Source organism: Idiotropiscis lumnitzeri, chromosome 2 (assembly GCF_059441095.1).
Source record: "Idiotropiscis lumnitzeri isolate Australia: NSW breed Sydney's pygmy pipehorse chromosome 2, RoL_Ilum_1.0, whole genome shotgun sequence".
Taxonomy (NCBI): domain Eukaryota; kingdom Metazoa; phylum Chordata; class Actinopteri; order Syngnathiformes; family Syngnathidae; genus Idiotropiscis; species Idiotropiscis lumnitzeri.
The window spans coordinates 10,046,255-10,069,552 of record NC_142392.1 but is presented as its reverse complement, the minus strand read 5'-3'; the positions used below and the strand labels follow the sequence as shown (position 1 = coordinate 10,069,552).

Below are 23,298 nucleotides of genomic sequence, written 5' to 3'. Positions count from 1 at the left end.
AATATCTCGGTGCTCCAACGAGTTGGGAAAGAACGCCAACTCCTCCAAGACATCAAAAGAAGACAGGTCAACTTCACCGGCCACATCATCCGTAAAGGCGAAATTGAAGAACTATGCCTAGCCGGAAAAGTACCTGGGAAAAGAGCTAGAGGCGGACAGAGGCTCATGTACCTAAATCAGATCAAGGACTACACCGGGCTCAGAAACTCGCGAGCTATCTGGGACGCCGCAAGAAACCGAAGACTGAAAGTTTTTTCATCATGAGTCGTCAAGGGCTGTTTCAGCCATGGCACCAGAAGAAGAAGATGTCTAACCAAATTAAAGATTACATGGACTAAACTGGTTTGATTATTCCTCACCTGGACAATATTGTGTCCTAATCAACTCCTGAAAATCTGTCCTACAAGCAAATATTTTACAGAAGGATTGTATTATGATTGCTGGCATTATTTTAAACACTTACAGGACAGAAGGTCAATTATTTAATTTAGCAGGTTCATATTTACGGAATATGTTAAACATTGATGAAACAAAAAGCATTTATCAGATGAAAGTAGAAGCACGGCTCACAAGAATAACTGGGATTGTAGTCCTGATGTTTTCTGATTTATTATATTTTTCTCATATGCTAAATTTATAGTACTTAGTTGAAATGTGTGAACTTTATTGAAATTTTGGGTAGTGAGAACAAATTTGCACACATAGCATTTCCATGACTTGCATTCACATTCACAGCACTTCATGGACAAATACGACGAAGCACATTCTCCACATTGGCTGTAGAGATGCAAACATACCCAATTGGGCACTGGAGGACTCACACAGACGCTATAAAAAAACACATTCCGAAAGACAGAACAATTGGAGATCGGAGCACATGCACATACGCATGCACACACACAAACACTTACATACACTTGCACATACACACGCACGTACACAAGCTCATACACATAGACTCGCACATACACATGTACATACACGTATACCTGCATATACACGTGCACATACACATGCACACCGACAAGATTCCAGAGCAATGGCAGCTGGAGAGACTGCCCGCCGGAGAAGGCCAGCCTTGGCGTGCCAGTCTTGGGGACCAGATGGGAATCAACTATCCAGACGATGATTAACCTTCCCTTGGATGTGGACCCGTGCCATGGGAGGGAGCGAGGACGACCGATTCAACCTACATTACCCTTGACATAAAAAACTCCTATAAAAACTGAAGCTGGGCTGAAAGATGGCGCGCATTTTTCGCCCGAGTGCAGTTTCTCGTGAGATTAAGAAAAAGCCACCCAGATATCTGTCTTTGTACTATTTCCTGAACTCCAGATATGGAAGAAAAATCGGAACTCTAATCAGTTGTTGAGTCTTTATTTGACCCTTTTCTTCTCGAGCACAAAAAAACGAACACGCATTGGAGGAAGTTTGGCTTTTAAAGGTTGACTTACTAACTAGTTCTCATTTCCACGATGACTCAACTCCAACAATAACATGACAATTATTTGTCATCTCATCAATATTTGCACAACAGAGTACTGAGTTTCGAGATCCTCACTATATTATTTCTCAAAATTATATTTCTTATCAATTTAGCTTAGTTAATGGATATTTTATTGACAATCTAAGATCAACATACAAAGACAGAAAAAATTGGTGGTGGGGGGGCGCGAATCTTTTTCTTCCTGGTAGGGGCGGGCGTGAAATAATTGAGAACCACTGCTGGTATATGCAGACATTATATTCATACAATCTTGCAGCCCGAGTGAACCACAGCATTGTTGCAAGTTCGGTAGGAGAAACGGAAACGTCTCACTGCTGGATCAGCAGCGGTTTCCGGGGCAAAGGCGGAAGTGACGGAGGGCTGACTCGCCAATGCGGCGTTAATTTAGTTATTTTGTTAATTTTTTTTATCAACCGAATTGAAATATTATATAAAACATATATTAAAATAGAACAGCCAGGGGTAAAAACAAACACAGAGGCAAAGAAATATATTTGAAAAATACGTGCTTAAAGCATGACGTCATTAGCAAGCGCGCAGCTTCCGAAGGACCTCGACCACATCCACACCGGAACAAAAACAGTCCACCGCTAAATTCTTCTGATTTAGTGTGGAACTGACTGTAATTTTCTCATAGGATGTCCAGTGCTACTCTAAAGGACTACGACATAATTCATTAAGTCTTTGTGTCCCGATAACCTCATCTTCGCGCGTTGATGCTTTTCGGCGTAGTTAGCTTAGCTTGTTAGCTAGCTAGCCGCGAACGAAAAGAGGCACATGACTCATCGCCAAACAGAGATCAAGTGCGGATTTTTGGAATTATCATTTGAAAATGTGTGCAAGAACGACACCCAAGTACAAAGAGGAACTTTGTGGAATAAAAGAAGAGAACGAGCAACATCTTCCACTGCTGGGCGAAGGTTGCAACTAGCCTCGTGCTGTGCCACTCAAAGCAGGTTTGTACACGTCTTATTCTCATTTGTTTTGTAAAGAGCGACTTTCTATCATTAGAAATATTCATCACAACATTAAGTTGTTTGGGGAAATGCGTTCAAGGTTATTGCCGTTTTATTTTTAAATATTGCCTTTTACTTGTCGGTTTGCTGAACATTTGTTTTTGGCAAATGAAATCAGTCCAGAAAATAAATGCCAAAGAATAACCAATAGTGGGGGGTAAACTCCGTGTTTTCCCAGTATAAAATTTGAATTGATTATTTTCCATTTTCTGGTTTTTATATCTTGTTCAAGAAATTCCTTAGGGAAGGAATTCTGCTTGACTCTAAAAAATGTGCACAGTGCGGCGAAAACATCAATGGTGGTTGATCAATTTTAGTGGATAAACCACAAAATATTACGTTATTTTAAAAAGTCAAGTACGTATTGGTCTTATTTATTTATTAACTTTGTTCTGGCTTCGTCAGGTGAGAGTCAATGAACCTCGGGTGGCTCTGCACTGTTTTGTGCACATGTGCGTAGTTTCACCCCATCCAAACATTTAAAATACATTGAATGTTGCATCTAGGGTTGCTCAGATCTTACCATTGAACAAGCACATACTGCAAGGAATGCATCTGCATATTTGCCTTACAATGGGCTTAAAAAGGGAGTACACCACAACCCCCTTTTCTACCAACAAGGCCAGGAACATTTACCGTATTTTTACGGCCATAGGACGCGCTGCCTCGAAGGGCGCATCACCTGTTGGGGCGAGCTCGGCTGCTGTTAGCTCAGCTACAGCTCAGCTGCTCACGCTAACTCAGCCGATGGCAACTCACTTGGACTTAATACCATAAGGAATTGCCCCACTTCAATGACAGATGCCATTAATCCATTGGGAATCACTGTCATTAACAATGACTCTAACCAATAATCGGTGTCTTGGCAATAGTCTATACTAGACAACGTCAGGGGAGGCACTTCACTGGTCACCACACTCCTTAGAGTCACGGTTTCAAATCAAAACAAAAAAAAACTCAGCATACAAGCAAACAATGAAACAAAGAAATAAAATTAACACAAAACATGTATCTCTCATGCCATCAATAAACCCAAAAGAAATAAAAATAACACAAAATGATTATAGCAATGGCTTCTTGGGAGCCACTCAGACTCAGCCAATCACATGACTGTTTAGAGAGATGTGCTTTGGGCTTTTTGTCTGTCATCTAAATCTGGGACGTTTCTTGCTTGCTATAACATAAATGATAAGACAGACTACAACATTGTGGACAGCTGCCCTTTTGTCCAGCTTTCTCCTTCACCATCACCCAAACACCATAGTCACATAATGTATAAGTCACGGTCAATAAGAAGCATAGATGACTCACACTTTGTCCAGCAGGGTGTGCTAACATGCACTCCAAACAGCCCAATGAGTAAAAAGGGTTGATGGTCGCGAGTGATACTTAGTCCATATAATGGGCGCGTCGACTTACAAGGCGCTTTGTTTGTTTTGGGGAAGATTCGGGACTTTAAAGAGCGCCCTATGGGTCGGAAAATATGGTAGTTCCCAGAGTGAAAGCCAAAGATTTCTTCTCCCATGTGGCTTTTTATTGATGCAGATTTGAATATGCAAACTCATACAAAATGGACACACTTTCACACCCGTCCACACGCTTCCTTTTGTTGTAACGGTTTCAGCTTCCAAAACATCTTTGGTTTCCTGTCAAACACGGTTCAAGACGCGCATCTGTTTTTGTGGCTTCCTGCTAAACTGCCAGCAAAGACACAACTCTGTTACCACTGAACTAACGTTTTCCTGTTTAAGAGGTCCATGTTTTTGTGACCTTCTATTAATCTGTAAGCATAGTTTTGAAACATGATGACATGACATGTAATTTCTTTCACACCGGGTCGCACGCATTGTTCCGTGTGCGGCAGGCACAAGTCATGTCGAAACAATACAAGACAAAGTCGCCACATGAGGTTTGATTTGCCCAAACCAAATGTGTGTTTGTCTTTTTGTGTCCTGCAGACGTCTGTGAAAACGATATCCGTTCTGTGAAAGAGGAGCCAGACTTGACTCATATCAAAAAGGAGGAGGGGGAGGAGGAGATCAACAAGTCACCACTGAACTTTGTCCCTATAAAGTGTGAAGATGCAAACAAGGATGAGAGTGAGGACAACAGAGGGGCGGAGCCTCCAAGCAGCAGTTCAAGTCATCATGTGACAACAGAAAGTGACGAAGACCACTGGGGGCCATCACGAGCACATAAGGTCACATTATCAGATGCTCATGACGACGATAATACTAATGATGATGATGATGATGGGCAAGCCAAAGGTGAAAGGGCATGTCACACTGACTCATTAACATCAAAGCTGTCTTTAAAACCGCACACAAGAACACACAGTGGAGAAAACCCTTTTTCTTGCTCAGTTTGTGGTAAAAGCTTCTCCCAAAACTCACATTTAACAAGGCACACAAGAACACACAGTGGAGAAAAAACCTTGTCCTGCTCTGTTTGTGGCAAAGGATTCTCTCAAAAATCAACTTTAACAAAACATAGAAAAACACACAGTGGTGAAAAACCTTTTTCCTGCTCAGTTTGCAGTAAAAGCTTTTCTCTAAAGTCACGATTAACAAGGCACACAAGGACACACAGTGGAGAAAAACCTTTTTCCTGCTCAGTTTGCAGTAAAAGCTTTTCTCTAAAGTCACGATTAACAAGGCACACAAGGACACACAGTGGAGAAAAACCTTTTTCCTGCTTGGTTTGCGGTAAATGTTTCTCTCGAAAGTCTGATTTAATAAATCACACAAGAACGCACACTGGCGAAAAACCTTTTTCATGCTCCGCTTGTGGAAAATGCTTCTCTGACAACTCGGCTTTAACAAAACATAGAAAAACACACAGTGGTGAAAAACGTTTTCCCTGCTCAGTTTGTGGCAAGAGTTTCTCTCAAAAGTCGCATTTCACAAGCCACACAAGAACACACACTGGAGAAAAACCTTTTTCCTGCTCGGTTTGCAGTAAAAGCTTCTCTGAAAAGTCATATTTACGAATCCACACAAGAACACACAGTGGAGAAAAGCCATTCAGTTGCAGCGTTTGTGATAAAAAATTCTCTACAAAACATAGTGCTGAAAGACACGATTGTGATGGCGAGAATAGCAGCGATCCTTGAAGCTTAAAAAAAGACAAAAAAATGAAGGAACTAACTCCTTTAATAGGATGTAAATGTGATTTTGAATAAAATATGATGTATTGAATTTTGCAAAGATTTTTTATTGACACTAAGCCAATGTAATCATTGTCATAATAACCAATGTGTCTGAGTGATGATTTTTTTTGTGTTGACATCAAACATGTAAATGAAATTAATTGCCTTTGCCTGGTACAACATTTGTTAACATTATTCTTTTCAGTTGTGTTTTTGATTGTACCTAATGGAAAAGGTGTGAGAAGAAACAGCGCTTATGAAATTGCTGCCTTCCACAATCATCAATAAAATGACTTGTTCCACTTGCTCAACTGGCCTTCATTACGCTGTGAAAAGGTGAAAAACTAAACTAGAAGTTTAACGATAAAAAGAACAAGAGAAACGCAAATTGTCTCAGTTTCTCGCAAAGGTTTTGGAATGTCAAGAGTTTGCAATCTAATGGCGACTGGAGTCAGCGATTATTTGTCATCACAGACCCTGTAGGCCACCCGCCAGCGTCCCTGAATTTCACCGGCGGATCTTCAGCTATCCCACGTCTGACCCCAGATTGTTGTGGAATTTGTAGCAGTAAGGGAAGATCAATGAGATAGTTGGAAAATAAATTGTCTTTTGAGTCAGTCTGCAGAGTGATCTCAGTGGGAGAAGTGCGTGGGAAGATACTGACGCACACAGGAAGATGAAGATTTATTTGACAGGAACTGTGTAATCTTAAAACAAAAAGATACTTTTTCTGCATTGAGCATACTTATCAGTCAAAGTCGTGTTGTACAAGATGCGAAAGTCACATTCTTCAAAAGCAGGTGGCCACAATAAATAACAAAAACCTGACTTGCTAAATAATTTTCCATAATATTAAGATTGAACAAAATAGTGACACAAATATTTAAAAAGTAACTACAGTAACGATTAAACATTGAATACTAAATTATTACTAAAACAGTTCAATGAATCTTGAAAAAAAAAATCACCGTAGTTTAATGAATAATGAAATATTTAAGTTAGTTAAGTTATAAACACTGAAATCATTTTTTAAGACTCTAACATTTAGAGAATAAAACAGTGACGTATTTTAATTTAAAATTCGCAACCACGTCGCTGGCGAAAAACCCTGTAAAAAGGCAAATATGTTGACAAAAAGTTTCATTTTATCATGTCAACTGTTAATAATAGAGAAATACATTTGGAATACTGTCCAACCAACAACATGGTGTCAGATGTGAAAACAAAACCAGCAACAAAAGTCAAATTCAATACATCTCTCAAGTTCTTATTTGGGAACTAAAATGTTTGTTCATGTGCATACGGTTCAAATCGTACGTTTTTCCAATGTTTAGAAGATAACAATGATTTGCATCGCAAATGGCGACATCTGTCGGTGAGTTGGTGACAGTGCTCCACAAAGCCAGCAGCCAATCATATCACAGCGGGGTGTGTCCTGTTCTTCCGCTTTCGTGCCGAACAGACTGCCATTTTCTCGAAGGAAAAAAACGACGCCATCTTTCATTCGTCTCGTCGAACAAAGAGAAGCTCACGAGTTATCGCCAAGCAGAGATCAAGTGCGGATTTGTTGAGATTGGCGTTTGAAAATGTGTGCAAGAACGACACCCAAGTACAAAGAGGAACTTTGTGGAATAAAAGAAGAGAACGAGCAACATCTTCAACTGCTGGGCGAAGTTTGCAACCAGCCTCGTGTTGTGCCACTCAAAGCAGGTTTGTCCACGTTTTACTCTCATTTGCTTTGTAAAGAACGACTTTCTATCGTTAAAAATATGCATCACAACATCAAGTTGTTTGGGGAAATTGTTCAAGGTTATTGCCGTTTTATTTTTAATTCTTGCCTTTACTTGCCGGTTTGCTGAACAATTGTTTATGCCAAATGAAATCAGTGCAGAAAATAAATGCCAAAGAAAAAACAATAGTGGGGGGTGAACTCCGTGTTTTTTCCCCGAGTATAAAATTTGAACTGATTATTTAAAATTTTACATATTCCGGTTTTTATATGTTGCTAAAGAAATTAAGTTTGTCATGTCATCAAGTTTCAAAACTATGCTGACAGATGTAGTGTATTTTTATATCCACTGTTGGAGTTGAGCCACCGAGAAAATGAGAAACATTTAGTAAATGAATCTTAAAAGCCAAACTTACTCCAATGCGTGTTCGTTTTTTGTACTCAAGAAGAATAGGGCCAAATAAAGACTCAACAACAGCTGATTAAGGTTGTGATATTTTAGTTTCTTAGATTTCTGGAGTTCAGGAAATAGTACAAAGACAGATATCTTGGCGACTTTTTCTTAATCTGACGAGAAACTGTACTCAGACGAGTGCAATCGAAAAATGGCGCGCTGATCTCAGCCCAGCCTCACATTTTCTAGGAGGTTTTTTATGTCAAGGGTCATGTAGGTTGAATCGGTCGTCCTTGATCCTTCCCACTTCCACGTTCCACGTCCAAGGCTGACCTTCTCAGGCAGGCGGCAATCTCTCCGTCTCTCCTTCCCCTGTAATCTCGTCAGTGTACAGATTGTGTGGTGTATGTTTTCCCAGATCAAATTGTGTGTTTTTGGGTGTTCTTGATAGCGTCCCTGTGACGTCCTCCCCGGCCAAACTTGATATGTTTGTATCTTCTATGGCCTATGTGGAGAATGTGTTTTATTGTATTTGTCCATGAAGTGCTATCTGGTTTGTCATCAGTTTGACCTGAGCAGAATCTGTTTGTTCTGAATGAGAGTGTGGGTCATGAAAATACTATGTGTGCAAGTTTGAGATCTTACATTTAAACTAAGTCATATAAATTTAGCATATGAATGCATCAGTAAACACCATGACTACAATCCCAGTCAATCTTATTGATGCACTGTACTTCTACTTTCATTTGATAAATGCTTTTTGTTTAATCAATGTTTAACATATTCAGTAAATATGAACCTGCTAAATTAAATAATTGACCTTCTGTCCCGTAAGTGTTTAAAATAATGCCAGCAACCGTAATACAATCCTTCAATATTCACGTCCGGTGTGGCCATTAGAAGGGAAGGCCGGAGAAAGAGTACACCTTTCCCTTTTTTCTTTTTGGGGAGACTTCTTTTGACATCAGCATGGGACGAGAATAAAATCTCTTTCCAACCAAAATGGCTGTGTCAGAGAATTTTTTTCCATCACCAATTCTGTCATGCTCGGCGACCGGTCCGGAGGGAAGCTGAGCCAGACCCACACATCAACAACAAAATATACCCCATTTTTGGCATTTTGCTCCATCGAGGTTCTCGGGGTGCTGGGGCGCAGGCGTTCAACAGCCGGCCGGCTGAACTTTCGGTGAGATGCTTTTACTCACAATGGGTGTTGTGCGCCTGTGTCCAAGCGGTCGGGGCTTTTGGGGTCGTTAAAGAAAGCTTGTGCGTGTGGGTCTGCTGGCTGATTGGTCATGGAAAATGTCCCTGTGTTAGTTTCAATTATCGTTTAAACAAGAGGCCTCTATAATGATTGATTAAGACATTAAAAGATGTCAAAGTAACTGCACTATAAAAGAACATTAGAAAAAGTATAAAAAAAAAAAAAAAATTTAAAAAATGATGATAGGAACTAAGTAAATGGGACTAGTGCGGGAGAAATGTGCAGAAGATAAAGAAAAGAAAGGTCTAGTGGTTAAAGAGATGAGAACTAAGAAGTGTAAAACTATAGCTATAGACAACATAGTCGTGAATAAGCTCAGTTTGAGCACAGACCCTGGCCAGGGTGTAAATTTTAGCAGGAAAATTATGAGCTGAAAATAGAAATAATGAAGAGAAGTGCACTTCCACGTATCGTATTGGGCACTTTGTGGCATGGAACACAGTAAGGATCGAGGCGTACCGTTGTGTGGAGGGCCCGACGGTTTCGCTGGTACGTAGCAAGAGATACGCTGTTCAGATACGTACCCTGTGATTACTCGTGTTCTGGTCAAGGCCGCGCAAAATCAAAAACCTGGCTGCGGTCCGTCCTGTATTGGCACAGGATGTACGCAGGGGTTTGTGAAGAGATGAGATGAAAGTACGTGGAAGTTCGGCCTAATTAGGGGGGTTGCTGCTTCGTTTGTTTTTATTGTTATTTGTGTTGACACATGGGCATGTGTCAAAGGGGGGAGATAGGTGCAGTATTTTGTTCTCATAATTGTTTTTTGCATGTAAGGGTTTTTAATAGGACATGTCAACAATGATCATGCAGAGGTGAAAGAGTTGAAGAGTGAGCCGAGCAGGAAGAATGCAAGCAGAGCGCTGTGGTCTCTCCTCCATCTACTGTGGGACCAGGAAGTCAGGCAGCCCCCACGCAGGAGATAAGGGGTGATAGTTATAAACCGGTGCCAGTCCCTCCTTTGTAGAAAGAAATGCCCCTTCTAAAACCCAAATGTTATTGCATTAATATTCCGTTTTATCAGTTCAACTAACGCGTTTTCGTCCTAGTGTGCATTGAAAGATGCAGCATAAAAAATAAGTTTAAAAATTTGGATAATAACTAAAGCAAAATTAGAATGAGAAAGATAATTGGCTACATAATCATTGGGGTGAAATTAATCTTAATTGCAAGAAGGGGTCATATAAATAGAGAAATCTAAGATCATAAAAGGATGAATGCATGTTCCATGGAATCTGATTTGTCAACACGGAAAAACCCTGAGTGATGAAAACGTGAACTTATGGTTCAGGAACAGGTCTCTTTGACGGCAAAAGTCTGACTATGGTAAACAATTGATAATTAGACCTCAATGAAGTGATTGTGCAGTTGAAAAAGTTCATATCTTGACTGTGAAAAGCTAAAGTGAGAAACTAGGATTAACTATTTGGCACACACTAGAACGTATTCAGTCTCGAGGAAGACTGAATGCAGTAAAATTGCAATAAGAAGAACAATAAACCAGCCCAGAGTGTTACAATGTCCTGGAAACAAAAGTTTGGGATTGCCCCTGAGGGTGAAATTCCTCTCTGAACTCCTCCTTTGTGCCCCCGGCAGCAACTCATGAAACAGGGAAACTGATAAGAGATACAATTTTGTTGAAACAGAACATGAAAGGTTAAAGGTTATGTAAAACGAAAAAAAAAAAATAATGTTCCATACTTCAGTTTGGCGACGGATGTACGACGGTAATTCAATTAATGGAACGACATTTTGAGAAGGAAATGACAGGGATATGATGAATTATCATGTTGTGATGGATTAAATTAGATTATGAATTAAATTACAAATTTTTAGTCTGCGCATAATCCACTTCAAATTATACTGACTCATTGGTTGAGGAAAACGGGGTTATATTAGTTCAGTGGTTCTCAATTATTTCCTGTCACGCCCCCTCTACCAAGAAGAAAATAAATTAGCTCCCCCCACCACAATATTTTTACATTTCGTACTCATGTATATGTTCTTTGTATATTAATGTTGGATTGTCAATAAAATATCCCTTAACAAAGATAAATTGATTAAAAAAATATCATTTTGAGAACGACTATTGTGAGGATCTCGAAACTCAGCACTCTGTGGTGCGAATATTGACTGGATGATAAATATTTACTATACGTTTTTGTTTAGTTTTTCTGAACTTTATTAACATGAACAAACCAAACAGTTATTAATACATAGATAAGCTAGAAAAGACAAAAAGAGCCAGGGGGATTTCAAACAAAAATTCTATATAAATAACATAAAGCACATGTTTGAATATGTTGACTAGACATTTTTTTTAATGTTTACAATCTGACGTCAAACCGCTTCGTTTTGATGACGTCAGCCATTTCCTCACGTAGCCATCGTCTTATTTTGTTTGGATACGTAATGGTTGCAATACAACATTTCTGTTCATAGCTGCTGGCTCTCCGCCCGAACGCAGTTCAAGTCAGACTTCTTTTCAAAGTTGAGCGTCCATCGAAGCAATTCATTTTAGCGATTAGCGCGCTTAGCGCCTCCTTGCTCGCTCTGCTGCGGCGCAAGATAGCTTGGCGCGGGGGATTTAAGGAGCGGCGAAAGAAATCACTTCCGGGTCAACGAGCGACGGGGCGACGCTTTTTGTTTTTGTTAATCAGTACTGCGTGACAGGGCGACACGTTTTTTTTTTTTAAAACCAGTACTGCGTGAACTCGGGGCACAAACAGCTTTGACGAGCTCAAACTCGCATTGCCTGAGATCGCCTTTTTCGGTCCCAAAACCATGCAAAAAAGCATGTTCGCCAGGGTCCCACGTGCCCCCCTCAGCATCGCACCGCGCGCTACTATTTGAGAATCACAACAGCACAACACGAGGCTGCTTGCAAATTTCGCCCAGCAGTTGAAGATGTTGCTCCTTCTCTTCTTTTATTCCACAAAGTTCCTCTTTGTCCATCTGCGCCCCCTGGTCAGCTCCTTAATGGACCCACTCCAGTTCGCATACCAGCCTGGCATCAGTGTGGATGATGCCATCATCTACCTGCTCCACACTTCATTCTCCCACCTGGAGAAGGCGGGGGGCACGGTGAGGATCATGTTCTTTGATTTCTCAAGTGCTTTCAACACCATACAGCCCGCCTTATTGGGAGACAAGCTGGAGGAAGGGTCAGAGCAGACTCTTCCAACTCAGGAGGCTGAGGTCCTTTGGCGTTCGGGTAACACTCCTCAGGAACTTCTATGACTCGGTGGTTTCATCAGTCATCTTCTATGGAGTGGTCTCCTGGGCAGGAGGCATCTCGGGCCGGGACGAAAAGAGACTGAACAAACTAGTGAGGAGGGCCAGCTCTGTCCTGGGCTGCTCCCTGGACTCTGTGGGGGGCAGGAGGATGACGGCAAAACTGTCATCAATGCTGAACAAACCAGCCCACCCATTCAATGACACTCTGAGAACACTCCACAGCTCCTTCAGTGATAGACTTTTACACCCTCGCTGTACCAAAGAGAGATTTCGCCGCTCCTTCCTGCCAACTGCTGTCAGACTTTTTAACAAGAACATTGGGTCAGGCCTACAAACGGGAGGGCATTAGTGCAATTGTGCAGTCCTAGGATGCAATATTAACTACTACTGCACTTTCACCCAAGGTGTACTTAAATATTGACCAATGATGTATTTTGTTTACATTACAGTATTCTTATTACTGTACTTCTATCACTGTAGTATTTCTACCACTGCAGGATGTTCACTATTACAGTACTTTTATCATTGCAGTACTTTTATAATTGCAGTATTCCTATCATTGCGGTACTTTTACTATCACAGTACTTTTATCACTTTTATCATTGCAGTATTTTTCTATCATTGCAGTACTTTTACTATTACAGTACTTTTACCATTACAGTATACTTTATCATTGCAGTACTTTTACCATTGCAGTACTTTTATCATTGCAATATTTTTATCATTGCAGTATTTCCAATCATTCAGTAGTTTTTATCATTACAGTGTTTTCCCCCTCTGTATAATGGACAGGCAATAGGAGTGTTTCCTTACACTAGATACGTTTATACAGTGTATATTTGCATGCTTTTTATGAATGTCTGCTGCTAATGTTATACATTAACGGCTACATTACGCCGCCGACTCTGTGTGATCTATATCTTTACTCCTGTAACACCTCAAATTTCCCCATTGTGGGACTAATAAAGGACAACTTATCTTATCTTATCTTTGTACTTGGGTGTCGTTCTTTCACACATTTTCAAACGCCAATCTCAACAAATCCGCACTTGATCTCTGCTTAGCGATAACTCGTGTGCTTCTTTTTGTTAGACGAGAAGAATGAACGGCGTTGTCGTTTTTTAATGTCGTGCTGAATGGATTTCCTGGGTGAAAACTGCAGTCTGTTCAGCACAAAAGTGGAAAAATAGGACACGCCCCGCTGTGATATGATTAGCTACTGGCTGTGTGGAGCACTGTCATCAATTCATGCGCCCCCCTTCGCATCGCAACACGCCCCACTATTTGAGAATCACTGTCTTAGTTAGTTAAAAAAGAATAGCTAAATTATAGTTGACGTGTTCATGGGTGTTCTGAAGGTTCGCATGTTTATAGAATCATCCCTTTGAGTTGTGATTAAGAAGGGGATATTTTCCGAACTAATGTTAATTGTGATGGCTTTATGATATACACAGTTATATGGTTAATAATTGTGCATTTTTATTTTTTATTTATTTATTTTTTTTTATTTTTTTTATTTGAGCGTTTTGGATTAACGAATAGTATCTCCCAGGTAAATTCAGTCGTCGTCATCAACTTGGTCATCACTGTCTCCTCCATCACCAGCACTTCTGTAATCAATCAAAGGATATATTTCCTGTAGTTTGGAATTTGTTGGAGCGAGAGCTGTTGAGATAAGTCGGACAATCAAAACGCGAATGCAGGGAATACAACAACATCCACACAGTACAAGGATTGAGGTGAACATTGTTATAGAAATCATTACCGAAAATACCAAATTTTTATATTTACCAAACGTTTTGTTCCACCACTCATCCCATGCAGAGGTACTCACACCTGAGTGTTCCTTCAGCTTTCGGTTCAGGGCGCGCAAGCCTGTAATGGCTCTTGTGAGGGACCCTTCCGGAGAAGTGTTGTTAGGAATGAAAGTACAACACTGATCACCAATCACGGCGCAAACCCCTCCTCTCTCTGCCAACAGCATGTCCACCGCGATGCGGTTTTGAAATGCCATGAGTGATGTTGCTGCCAATTGTTCTTTAATAGCTATAAATCCTTCTTCAGTGAAGTTCCCCAATCTTTGCACGTTATAGTGTATGTAGTTTATTCGATCCACATTCTTATTCGGTGTAATCCAAAGGAGAATGGACTCGAACCCCGCTGCGATTTGATTTACCAACTTATACTCATCTGGTACGCCCCTTGGTTGGCCAATTGCATCCAAATAGGTCATATCACCATCCCTCCAGGAAGCACTTCGTCTTTTCCTGGCGTAATAATAGGGGGATTCGTGGGCTTCAACTGCTCTTTGAATGTCCCCTGCTGTGGATGGAAAAATAGACACTGGTAAGAGAAGTGACACCAATGCACAAGTTCCAACTGCGTCCTTTAATGAATCAAATAATTTAGTACCCCCACACCACCACCACACATCGCTGCGTGGCAGTAGTGTACCTGATTGGAGCAGAGTTGTTTTGCACCACGCTGATGATAAGCCTCCCACTCTATTTTGTGTTCCTGTAAGATTAACACAAGTAAAGTTAGCCACTGCCACATCGGTCGAAAAGATAGGCTTATCTTTCGTTGCTTTCGTAGCCGGGTAGACATCATTCCAAGCAATGCAATCCGCATTAGGCGTCAATTTTGTCATTACTTCTAAAAGGCATGTCGATGGAAGAGCTGCTGGAATTACTCGTAGCAATGGTCTCGGGCCCATACATGAAACACAACTAGAATTTGCAGTCTTAGCAGCTGATTCCATTAATAGTAGCCAATTATTTCCTAATTGGGTAACTCCTGTAACAGCCAAAAAGTGATCATCTACAGAGAGTTTTCCTTTAAATTTTAGCACCGTTTTAGATCGTTTTTTCATCGAAGTTTTGGTCTCTATATTTTTTATAGGGGTAGCCTCAACGGGATTCTCTAAAATGGTAGATACACAAATTACAATAGTATGATAAGGATCTACCCCTTGAGAATATGGGCTTAAATCTAATTCTTCACACGGATTATTGTCGCATCCCCAATTTGTCGAGTTAATAGTTAACTGAATTCCTATCGCTACGTGTGTTAATGAAAGTTTCTTCCGCAAAGTTTTTGCACATTTTTCAGTCGTCCAGTCAGACCAGTCTTGTCCCGTTTCTGCTACCAGTCCATCCCATCTTCTAGTTCTCACAGTTAAGTACCATGTGTACCGGCGTCCATAACTTTGCGCACTATACGCATGTTGTCCTACTTTGAAAACGGATGCTTCACTCAATTTAACTTCAGACCATGGTATAATAGCAGTTGTCACCTTGTTAGTCGGCAAACAAATCATTGTTGCTGAGTCAGCAATGCTGTTGCTCCTAGCGCATGATGTAAAGTCCATCTTATCAGGTAACCTAAGATTTTTAGTTGAATGTCCATTATTATTATTTATCGGTGTATATGTTGGTGTATACAAAGCTTTCACTGCAACCAAGGCTGCACAACACAAAATCTCAAACTTTATCCACGCGAAAGTCATATCGGCCGAGAGACCCCTAATAGGGTAGGGTGGCTTATAGTTCTTCACTGGCCTAAAATGTTTTCAGATCCTATTGATCTGCCCCCACCTAGTCACCAGGCTTGCCTACCTTCCCCTTGCCGGGTGTCTCGGTTGAGATGACCTTCTTACAATGCGCAAGGTGTATGTTGCTTGGGGAAACTGTCCTCGTTTTGGGCTTATGTTTCCCTGACAATTGTGTCGAGCACAGATCATACAGGCTCTTCAAAAAATCTTTTGAGAAAAAATTAAAACCCATATGTTGTATAAAATTGGTTTGGTTTGTCTTACCATACCATCCCTCCTGTTTGACATGTGTGTGACAACATGTGTCAATATTGCGAAAAATATTTTTGGGAAGAATTGTTTTTTTTTTTTTTTTTTTTATCTGAACTGACATATATGCCATTAGTCAAAGTAGCTCCTTTTTCTAGCCATAGATTTTCTCTTGCATAAGACTTTGTTGTTACATGTCTGCAAGGATGTTGCCTCGCAGAACGTTATCTATCAGCGCACACACAGCCACACCTATGAATGGCTTGGTAGCTGCTTCTTCACCTCTTTTTTTTTTCTCTTTCTTCTCTTCGTTTTATTTTGTAAGTCGACTATTTTTTGTGTACTAAGCTGACCAGCGAATTTATATTTTGTTATCCATGAGTTTAAATGTTTTACTTTTTCCGGACATTGGCTTTCTATAAATTTCTAGTCCTTACACGTCAATTGTTGTTTCGGATCGTTTTTGCTAGCTTTTTTTACTGTTTGATTTCCCCATTTTTCCCTAAACTGTTCTCCAATCCCTGAACAGGCTGACAATTACTCTGTTTTAGGTAATTCCCAAGCTTCTGCTTCCCAGACAGTTGTCAGTTAAATTTCCTGTTCCAAAATGAGGTTGCAAGCCTCCATGCACCCTTTTACATTCACACTATTTTTCCCTTTTTATTTATTTATTTTTTTTCCCCTCGTCTTTTTTCCCCTTATTTCTCTTTTTTCCCCTTTCAAACGCGCGTGGAGGATACACCCCTGTTATCCTCTCTCAGTTTTATAGACTATCTCTGTCTCTTCACGTAACATTGACTAGTATTCTTACGGTTTTACACAGTTTTAAAGACTTACTCTGTCTAGTCCCCACAATATCCCCACGGAATTTAACTACTTACTTGCAGAGGAGTCCGCCCTCCTGTTAACGCAGAATTTAACTACGTACCCCTTCAAATGCCCACATTTATCACACTCATTCATCACATTCGGACTTCACACACTCACCCAAGATGAGCTGAACGTCTCTCTCCGCAGCCGCCCTTCAACTTTCAGCATCCAGTAGCAAAGTCGAGGACCAGGTCCAAAAAAATAATAAAAAAAAGATAAACAAAAAACAAAAAAAGAAAAGAAATCCTGGAAAAAAATAAAAAATAAATCCTTGTTGTGGCCACGATTGTCCTCGGTCGTCGGCTTCGCCCCTGGACGCCTCCAGTATGTTGGGTCCACGGCTCTGAAGGACCAATTGTATGTCAGGTTCGCCAATTTGACATATAGTGTTCGTGAGCTAAAAGGAGAGACAAACAGCTCTTGTGGAGACAGAAAGGTTAAACAAAGTTTATTTGACAACTTTATCTCCCCTCCCGTTCCTCGATGCTTTTCACACATTCCCTTTTATAACATCGGGGAATCAGATTACACTCAAGGGTGGTACAGTTCGTCTTCTCAAAAGCTGGTTCAGTCCGGTTTATCATTGGGGTGTCGCCATGGATCGCAGCTGACTTTGACGTCAACATCTTTTATCAGGACCCAGTTGCTTGCTTCAGACTTCGATGCCAACTTATCAGGGCTCTTCAAGATGTTGTTTACTTCAACCTCACTTCTGAAGAAGTGCCACCGCCCCGCCAATTGCAGACACCTCCCTGCAGTAGAGGTGTCTCCCTGTATCACCCCGTCACACTGCAAACACTCAGCATAGTTCACTATATTAAACTGCAACATGTTATATGCACTACATATTAAAATAAGCTGCATCACGGCAAATGTATAATAACCTCTTAATATTATTCTAACACTCTTACTCGATCTTAGTGCCGCTTTTGATACCGTTGAGCATAACATATTATTAAAACGCCTTGAAACGTGTGTTGGCATTTCAGGTTCAGCGCTTTCTTGGTTTAATTCGTATCTGTCGGAGAGGACGCACCGTGTAATTCATGGCAATGCGACTTCTGATCTTTGTAAGATCACGTGGAGTTCCGCAGGGATCGGTACTTGGACCTCTCTTGTTTAGCATCTACATGCTACTGGTTGGTGATATTATATGGAAATATAACATTAGTTTTCATTGTTATGCTGATGATACGCAATTATCCATGCCGTTGGATATAACGAATCCGCGTGATTGCGATAAATTAGAGGAATGTCTTGCCGAAATTAAACAATGGATGTCTTTCAATTTTTTGCGTCTTAACTCAGATAAAACCGAGATGCTCATCATTGGACCAGCGCGTCATCGGTACCTTTTCAAAGACACCACTCTGAGTATCGATAAATATAATATTGCCCAAAAGGATTCAACAAAAAATCTCGGCGTTATATTTGACGCAACTATGTCGTTTCAAATGCACATAAAAAATATTACTCAAACTGTGTTTATTCATCTGCGTAACATTGCTAAAATTCGCCCAATTCTATCAACGTGTGACGCGGAAATCTTAGAATAGAATAGAATAGAAATCCCTTTATTGTCATTGTACTCAGGTGTGCAACGAGATTAGAGGATTAGAGATTAATCCATGCGTTTGTTACGTCTCGCCTCGACTATTGTAACGTTTTGCTCTCGGGTCTCCCCATGTCTAGTATTAAAAGACGAGGACGAGAAAGTTTGATCATATTACCCCGATACTAGCCAATTTGCATTGGCTTCTGGTCCTCGGAAGATGTGATTTTAAAGTTCTGCTACTTACTTTTAAAATATTGCACGGCTTAGCACCTTCCTATCTCGTTGACCTCGTGGTACCATATGTTCCGTCCCGAAACCTTCGCTCACAAAATGCTGGTCTTTTAGTGATCCCGCGAGCCAAAAAGAAGTCCGCAGGTTCTAGAGCGTTCTCTATTCGGGCACCAATGCTTTGGAATGCACTTCCCTCAGATATTAGAGGCGCCACCTCAGTAGAAATGTTCAAAACACTATTAAAGACGCATTTATACTCTTGTGCATTTAGCTGAAATATTTGTTGGCCTGTTTACTGCCGCTTTTTTTCTTTTGTTTTCTTTTCTGCCCCCTTTTCCCCCGGCTGGGGGATTAGGTGACGGTGACCCACTAGGAAGTTTAAGGCATTGACCAACTGGGCATGCACCTGTTCCAGTGATGTCGTCTTCCTGCAGCGCGACATTTGATCAATTTATTTATATACTTTTAGCATCTAATTTAATTATTTGTTGGCCTGTTTACTGCCGGTTATTCTCTTTTCTGCCCCCTCCTTCCCCTGCTTGGGAATTAGGTGATGGGGACATGCTTTGAAGATTACGGCACTGACGAACCGGGAAGGGACCTGCTCTGCCGAAGTCGTCTTCATGCAGCGCCTTTTCTGATTTCCTTATATTTCAGCACTTCATTGAACTACTTGTTGGCCTGTTTGCTATTTCTGTTCTTTCTTTTCTGTTCCCAATTCCCCGAATTAGGTGATGGCGATTCACTTGGAAGTGGCTGTACTGAATTTACACCAACTGACCGGTACAAGATCGAAGGCTCATCTTCGGATATGCTGCCATGGATATTACGGCCCTGGATGAGGACCCACTCCACTGAAGTCATCTTCCTGCAGCACTTCATTCAATTGACTCTTATATTATCTCATCTATTATTGCATAGCATCATTGTATGTGTCAAATGTTGCCCAGTTGGCATCCATTGCAGCCTGGTCATCCTGGAAGGGGGATTCCCCCATCTGTGGTCCCTTCTCAAGGTTTCTCACTTTTCCCCTAATGAGGTTTTGTGAGTGTTTCCTTGCCCTCCTGGGGGTTAAGATCGGGGATGTCGATTGTGGCTATGTAAAGCCCTTTGAGACTGTCTGTGATTAAGGGCTATACAAATAAAATTGACTTGACTTGACTTGACAACAGAGGGGCGGAGCTTGCAAGCAGCAGCTCAAGTCATCACATGACAACAGAAGGTGATGAAGACCACTGGGGGCCATCACAAGCACATAATGAGGACACATTATCAGACGCCCATGACAATGATGATGATACTAATGATGATTATGATGATGATGGGCAAGCCAAAGGTGAAAGGGCATGTCACACTGACACATTATCTTCAAAGTTGTCTTTAAAAGGGCACAGAAAAACACACAGTGGTGAAAAACCTTTTTCCTGCTCAGTTTGTGGCAAGAGTTTCTCTCAAAAGTTTCAATTAAAAATCCACACAAGAAGACACAGTGTTGAAAAATCTTTTTCCTGCTCAATTTGTGGAAAATGCTTCTCTCAAAATTCAAGTTTAACAAGTCACACAAGAACACACACTGGAGAAAAACCTTTTTCATGCTCAGTTTGTGGAAAAAACTTCTCTCAAAAGTCGCATTTAACAAGGCACGCAAGAAAGCACAGTGGAGAAAAACCTTTTTCCTGCTCAGTTTGTGGCAAAAGCTTTAATGTAAAGTCATTTTTAACAAATCACACAAGAACACACACTGGAGAAAAACCTTTTTCATGCTCAGTTTGTGGAAAAAGCTTCTCTCAAAAGACACATTTAACAAGCCACGCAAGAACACACAGTGGAGAAAAACCTTTTTCCTGCTCAGTTTGTGGCAAGAGTTTCTCTCGAAGGTCTCATTTAATAATTCACTCAAGAACACACACTGGAGAAAACCCTTTTTCTTGCTCAGTTTGTGGCAAAAACTTTTCTTTGAAGTGGAATTTAAAAACACATACTCGATTACACACTGGAGAAAACCCTTTTTCATGCTCAGTTTGTGGAAAATGCTTCTCTCGAAAGGCAAGTTTAACAGAACACACAAGAAATCACAGTGGAGAACACCCCTTTTCCTGCTCAGTTTGTGGCAAGAGTTGCTCTCGAAAGTCTGATTTAATAAATCACACAAGATCACACACTGGAGAAAAACCATTTTCCTGTTTGGTTTGTGGGAAAAGCTTTTCTTCAAAGTCAAATTTAATAAAACACACAGGAACACACAGTGGAGAAAAACCTTTTTCCTGCTCAGTTTGTGGCAAAAGCTTTTCTGTAAAGTCAATTTTAATGAAACACACAAGATCACACACTGGAGAAAAACCATTTTCCTGTTTGGTTTGTGGTAAAAGCTTTTCTCTAAAATCATATTTAACAAGTCACACAAGAACACACACTGGAGAAAAACCTTTTTCCTGCTCAGTTTGTGGGAAATGCTTCTCTGAAAAGTCACATTTACGAAACCACACAAGAACGCACAGTGGAGACAAGCCATTCAGTTGCAGCGTTTGTGCTAAAAAATTCTTTTCTAAAACGGGTGCTGAGAGACACAATTGTGCTGGCGAGAATTGCAGCAACCCTTGGAGCTTAAAAAATGGACAAAAAAAAAACTGAAGGAACTGACTCTTTGTGGTAAGATGTAAATGTGATTTTGAAAAATGTAATTTTGCAAAGCTCTTTTATTGACATTAAGCCAATGGGATGAGTGCCAGAATAACCAATGTGTCTGAGTGATGATTTTTTTTTGTGTTTACATAAAACATGTAAATAAAATTAATTGCCTTTGCCTGGAATAACATTTGTTTACGTTATGCTTTTCAGTTGTCTTTTTAATCGAATTTAATGGAAAAGGTGTGAGAAGAAACGGTGCTTATGAAATCGTTGCCTTCCACAATCATCAATAAAATCACTTGTTCCACTTGCTCAACTGGCTTTCATTACGCTGCGTGAAAAGGTGAAAAACAGATGTAGAAGTTGAACGATAAAAAGAACAAGAAAGAGAAACGCGAATAGTCTCAGTTTCTCTCAAAGGTTTTGGAATGTCAGGAGTTGGCAACTTGATGGCGACTGGAGTCAGCGCTGGTTTACTTGCTGTGTTAGGCTGGCTCGTGTATGAATGGTCCATTGAACAAAACTCAAACTCTTCAAATATGCCCTCACATACATTTAATATTACACTTTCTGAATAAATTTCTGACTGGCTAAATACACTTTCTAGGTTGAGCTCTATCAAGCGTTTGGGGTTTGTTGTTAAGCAGAATCTCACTTCGGAAAAACTTAAATCATTTGTCAAATATACCAAATATTTTTTTTTTATGCTATATTATATTTTTTATACATTGGATTAGTTATATAATGAAATAGGGAAATATTAAAATTGGAAACCACATACAGACTTAATTCAATTAATAACAAATATAGAAACATTTTATAAATATTGAACTCATTGAGAAGAGTCCTGATCTTGAAATAAATATTGAATTATAAAAAATACTAAAAAATTAATTCAATAACCCGACCCTGGATGAGTGGCAGAAAATGGCTGGATGGATGGAATAATTTAAATTACATACATATTCAAATGAACAAATATGTTAAGAAACATTCAAGTGTGAAATAAAAAGGTTTAAATTGTTGATAATTTTACACATTAAAATAATTGAATAAATATTGTATTATTACATAAGCAAGCTTAAATATACATTGAAATAAATTTTAAAAAAGTCATGTATTTTTAAATGGCCTAATTTAGATATGGGAAGTAATTCTCTTTATGAAACTATGAAGGGACTGGAGCTCACAGAAGTGACCAGTCTTGGTTCTGACTGATTGGTTCTCACTGAACAAGAAAAATGAACATTGAAACACCAAATGAGGCAGTTAGACCACAAATGTAGGCATGTTACTGTAAGGCACCAGATAACAATGAACTGGGACACTTTTTCTCAAAATCACAGTTCAGTGACAGTCAATATGTTGTATCTTGCTAAATGTTTGGTGCAAAAAGACAATATTGTGATGTCTTTAAAATGCTCAGAACCTTTACACAACTATCCAACAGTATATGGAACTCAAAATGTGTTTTGAAGTGAATGTGACAGAATATGTTTACTAATATGAGTCACAAATAGTAAAAAATGTTAATATTTTGTCTACCATTGTGTTGAGAAATTTGAATGAATAAATTTTTGTAAGGCAACCTCATTTTTTCAGTTTATTTGGTATTTAGTTTCATTGCTTAACTTTAATATATACTCTTGCCAGCTTGTCAAAACAGTGCTATTTACTGCTTTTTAAAAAAGAAATACAATTAATATTATGCAGAATTGAGTTCAGCCTTTTGGCCCGGCCCTCCACAATATTTTATGTTTCTTATGTGGCCCCATGGAAAAAATAATTGCCCACCCCTGATCTAGGTAGACAAAAACAAACCGGTTCAACATGTCTCTCAGGATGTCATTCATGAGGGCTTGGAACACCGCAGGGGCGTTTGTGAGGCCAAAAGGCCAAAATGACCCAAGGGAGTGTTGA

At 40.0% G+C, this 23,298-nt stretch overlaps 2 protein-coding genes across 2 annotated transcripts; one reads left to right on the top strand and one right to left on the bottom strand.

Moving 5' to 3' along the window:
* Window positions 1–13,850: 13,850 nt before the first annotated feature.
* LOC148341648 (uncharacterized) lies at window positions 13,851–16,179 on the bottom strand. The gene has a single exon (XM_088283289.1). The coding sequence runs from the start codon at window positions 15,798–15,800 to the stop codon at window positions 13,851–13,853; it is 1,950 nt and encodes a 649-aa protein (XP_088139415.1). The 5' UTR covers window positions 15,801–16,179.
* Window positions 15,938–21,481, top strand: LOC148341647 (uncharacterized). Its single transcript, XM_088283276.1, has 2 exons — window positions 15,938–15,962; window positions 20,138–21,481. The coding sequence occupies exons 1-2, from the start codon at window positions 15,938–15,940 to the stop codon at window positions 21,379–21,381; spliced, it is 1,269 nt and encodes a 422-aa protein (XP_088139402.1). The 3' UTR covers window positions 21,382–21,481.
* The last annotated feature ends 1,817 nt before the right edge of the window (window positions 21,482–23,298 follow it).